General features: G+C 36.8%; 1 protein-coding gene across 1 annotated transcript; it reads left to right on the plus strand.

The window, feature by feature from the left end:
• Nucleotides 1-4,160, plus strand: GNG11 (G protein subunit gamma 11). Its single transcript, XM_002918231.4, has 2 exons — nucleotides 1-267; nucleotides 3,733-4,160. Exons 1-2 carry the CDS (start codon nucleotides 172-174, stop codon nucleotides 3,856-3,858), a joined length of 222 nt encoding a protein of 73 aa, XP_002918277.1. The 5' UTR covers nucleotides 1-171; the 3' UTR covers nucleotides 3,859-4,160.

A 4,160-nucleotide genomic window follows, 5' to 3' on the forward strand; every position in this document is an offset into this window, starting at 1 on the left:
GGCAGCTGAGCTCTCGGGGCTCTGGGGAGCTCGCGGGAGGCGGTGTCGTCCCGCCCTGGCCGGCGGGCGGGGTGCGCGGGCGCTGCTGTTATTTCGGGTCGCGCCCTGGTGCGCTGCGCTTCCAGCCTCTCCACTTCCAGAGCTGTCCCCGGGCCCTGTTCGGGGGTGAAAATGCCGGCTCTTCACATCGAAGATTTGCCAGAAAAGGAAAAGCTGAAGATGGAAGTTGAGCAACTTCGCAAAGAAGTGAAGTTGCAGAGGCAACAGGTAAATTGTCCCAGAATATTTCCTTCTCTGAAATGAACCAAGGTCCGTTTTTCCTTTGTTACAGTAAAACAGTACCGCTTTTCTGGTTTTGGGGTTTTTTCCCCCCAGCTTCTCTTGAAGTAGGGCCTTGGTGGTACCTAGGAACTGCCAGTGGATGTGGGGAAATCATAGGGGGTAAACGAGAGCAAGGATCCTCTGAGTAATTTAAAACCAAATGTCAGAACATCTGAACCTAGGATTGGGGAAATGGACAAAAAATTCTGCCTGCTGTTACTTGGTTTTAAAAACTCAAATTGTAGGGAAAAGGCAGATGTCTATTTAGTTCCTTCATCTTTTTCATTATGGGAAAGAATGCTATTTTAGTGTGTTTTACCACTATTTAATTTATCACAATTTAGGTAATTTGAATTACATAATTTTGAATTTCACCAGGCGTCTCCAGCAGTATGCAATGAACAGCTTACTGGGGCTTAGGAACAAAACATTGCAATTTTTATTTATTTGTAACTCTCACCCCTTTATACTTCCACTTTGTTTTATAAGTATGCACAGTGAAATAATACAGTAGTGTCTGCATTTATTTATAAATAATTATACATATACTGAGGTGCAGATGAAAATTCTTTTTAGTGATCATGATTAAAAATTTTAAGAGACCACTGAAATGGATTACAAATTCACTGAGAACGTATCTTCAATGTTCAGAAGTCTCCACTGAAACATGTTGGAGATTTTGTACTTTTGACTTCTTACTGGTAACTTGAGTATGCCTTTCTTCCTTTTTTCCTCAATCAGGCAACCTATAGTCTGGGAATAGTTTTTTGGGTAGATATTTTTAAAAGGAAATTATCTACTCCTTTCTCCGCAGCAAGAAAAATGTAAACTGATCTCATTTCTCTATGGTTTAATACTAGAAAAAAATTTTTTTTTAAAAAGGAAAACAACAGAAATTAAGCAGGTATTGTAAATAAGCTCCCTTAATTTCCTGCTCTAGATATTGCAAATGTATTCATGACAGAGTCCTGTTACTCAGAATAAACGTTTTGAGTGATATTTGGAATATGCAGGTGTTTTTGAGTTTTACTCTTCACACATTTCTTTTCTGAAATTTGATCTTTCACTTCCAAATCCCTAGTCTTCCCAGATTTTGGAGTGTAAAGTTGTTTCTATCCATGTTGGAAGTTTTCGTGGCTTCAAAAATACTGCTCTGTTTAAAGGAATAAATAAAGTTACGGGACCCGAAGAATAGGGTAGTTTCTTGAAACCTTAAGGGACCCATTCGTGGATGGCAAAGTGCAGTCTGTGTTGGCCACTTAGATTTTTTCATGCAATGCATCTGAGAGGGTACATATTAAACAGAGTCGCATATACTGAAGTGTAGCATTGTACAAAGTTGGAATATCCTAATACCAGAGTGTGCAGAACTTAGAGGAGAAAAGAGAGACAAATGTCTTCTAGGTATTTTAAGCTTCAAATTAGAAATTGGGCAGGGGCCTGGATACAGCTGACTGTGTAGAAATTGAGGGTATCGTTCATGAACCATTCCTCCCTGCCAGCTCCCCACCTCCACTCCTTAGCACACACCCTTCTCGATCAGTTTTCCAACTCCAAGTGTATGCAAAAGGGAGAGAAAACTTCAGAGATAGCCTTAGGGGATACAAGGAGAGGCATCTAAATCCTAATAATAATATTCAAACATATATTATCACACATTTCGATTTATAGAGTATTAGTGCTCTCTAACCATTATGGCTCTTAGAGATCATTTAATGTTCTCACTTTTAAGGATAAAAAACTTGAATCCACAGGAGGCTAAGTAACCTCCTTATTTAAGACCTCAGAGATAATGATAGGGCATATACTAAAACACATGTGTTCTGATGCCCAGTTCACTATTCTGTCAATAAATTGTTCATGCCTGAGCGGTGTGCTCTGCTCAGGCCAAGGACACAGAATTCACAGGAGGAATCCTGGCTCCAGCTAATTGTTGTTCAAACATATCTTCTTGATCATGGAAGGAAATGCTCAGAGGAGTAATTATTCACTTTTGGAGATTACAGATCTCTTTGGAAACCTAATGAAGAAGCCTCTATAAGAACAGATACAATCTGGGGGAACTCTACGCTTATCCACACATATCTCTGAGGAGACACCTCAGGTTATGGTTACTTGCATCTGTACTTCTGACAAGTCGCATCAAATGCATGGCTATAAATGTCAGCAGCATTTAAGAGCAATTGTTACCCAAGAGAATGGTACTTGAAAATATTTTTATTTTACCACATTTTAAGTCATATAACTACATCCACTAGTTTTAAATTTTAGAACAGTGGTCTTCACATTATGTGCAAAAAGTGTTTGGGGTATGGGAGTAAAATATTAAAAGTTCTATTTTAGGTTGATTTAAATCTCATCTTTTGACAGTTTCCAGTTTATGTTTTATAATTATGCATTAAGCATAACACAGTAGCCTCTGTACTTATTTATAAGTGAATAATTACATATTATTACATAATTATGTCGTTTGGGGATACATATGCAAACATTTTTAGTGATCACCATTAAAACAATTTGAAGATTACTAATCTAGATTACAAATTCAATGGGAACAGTTTCCTAGGGGTAAGAGGTCTCTATTAGAATTTGCTGGAACTTCTGTAATTTTTACTTCTAATTTCTTCTTAGCAACGCAGGCCTTCACTAAGATACTAATCCTTTTTTTTTCCTTTTTTATTCCTTTTTCTTTTTTAAATTCACTCTTGCAATCTGTCTCTGAAGGATAGAGTTTTTGAAAAAAACTATTCAATCCTTTTTCCATTGCATAAAAACTTTCAACTAATTACATAAACACAAGAATCTCGGATACATCTAATAAACCTCAGATAAATCTTTTGTTATGATCATTGCCCTCAAGCAATGGGAAGGAATCCTGAATAGAGACACAAATGGTATGATTGGGCAACCTCAACCTCTCCAGCATCAGACTTTCTCCAATGTTTCTATCATTTTGTAAAATTGAAGGACATGGCACACACCCGTAATAAGTGGGAATTTTGCAGGACACAGCCCAAAACATTTGGGGATTATCTATTACTGCACCTGTTCATTAGCATGAGAAATTAAAAGTATGGTATGTTTTTAGTTTGTAAAATATTATGGATACATCATAATTGTATTTTAGCAGAGGAAGGAAATCATATGAGGCGCAATGGATAGGAATTGCTGGGGATGATCTATTTAATACAGTGACTGTCAAGCTTTTTGACCCTCACCATAGTGAGAAGTATATTTTATGTAGGTTGTGTCATTCAGTTGTAGTATGTATATTATACATGCTTTGTGCTAATATTTTATACTATTTCATTTTTTTAAATGCTAGCTGTACTCAATTATATTAATTTCACGAAAGGGTGGTAATGAAGTGTAGACAATCCTGACCTAATTCATTCTTTTTTTTTTCTTAAGGTGTCTAAATGTTCTGAAGAAATAAAGAACTACATTGAAGAACGTTCTGGAGAGGATCCTCTGGTGAAGGGAATTCCAGAAGACAAGAATCCTTTTAAAGAGAAAGGCAGCTGTATTATTTCATAAATAACTCTGGAGAGAAATTTCATCCTTAGTAGAAGAAGTAGTTTGTTTTGGTTTTCTGAAATAAAACCAAAATTCCTTTAAAAGAAGGAAAACGAAGTTTAAAGACTTTCTCAAACACTTACATTGATGTGGTTAAGTATAAAAGCTGTGTGCATCTCATCTTTGCTCGCTACACCCCCTTGTTAAGAGGGCAGAGAGTATCAAATGTACAATTATGGAAATAAGGACATTACTTGTGCATGACTCACCTCTTTCAGTATATTGCTTGATGCCTTAAATAAAGTTTTATCTCTGGAAAATGA

The sequence above is a fragment of the Ailuropoda melanoleuca genome, chromosome 1 (genome assembly GCF_002007445.2).
Source record: "Ailuropoda melanoleuca isolate Jingjing chromosome 1, ASM200744v2, whole genome shotgun sequence".
Classification (NCBI taxonomy): domain Eukaryota; kingdom Metazoa; phylum Chordata; class Mammalia; order Carnivora; family Ursidae; genus Ailuropoda; species Ailuropoda melanoleuca.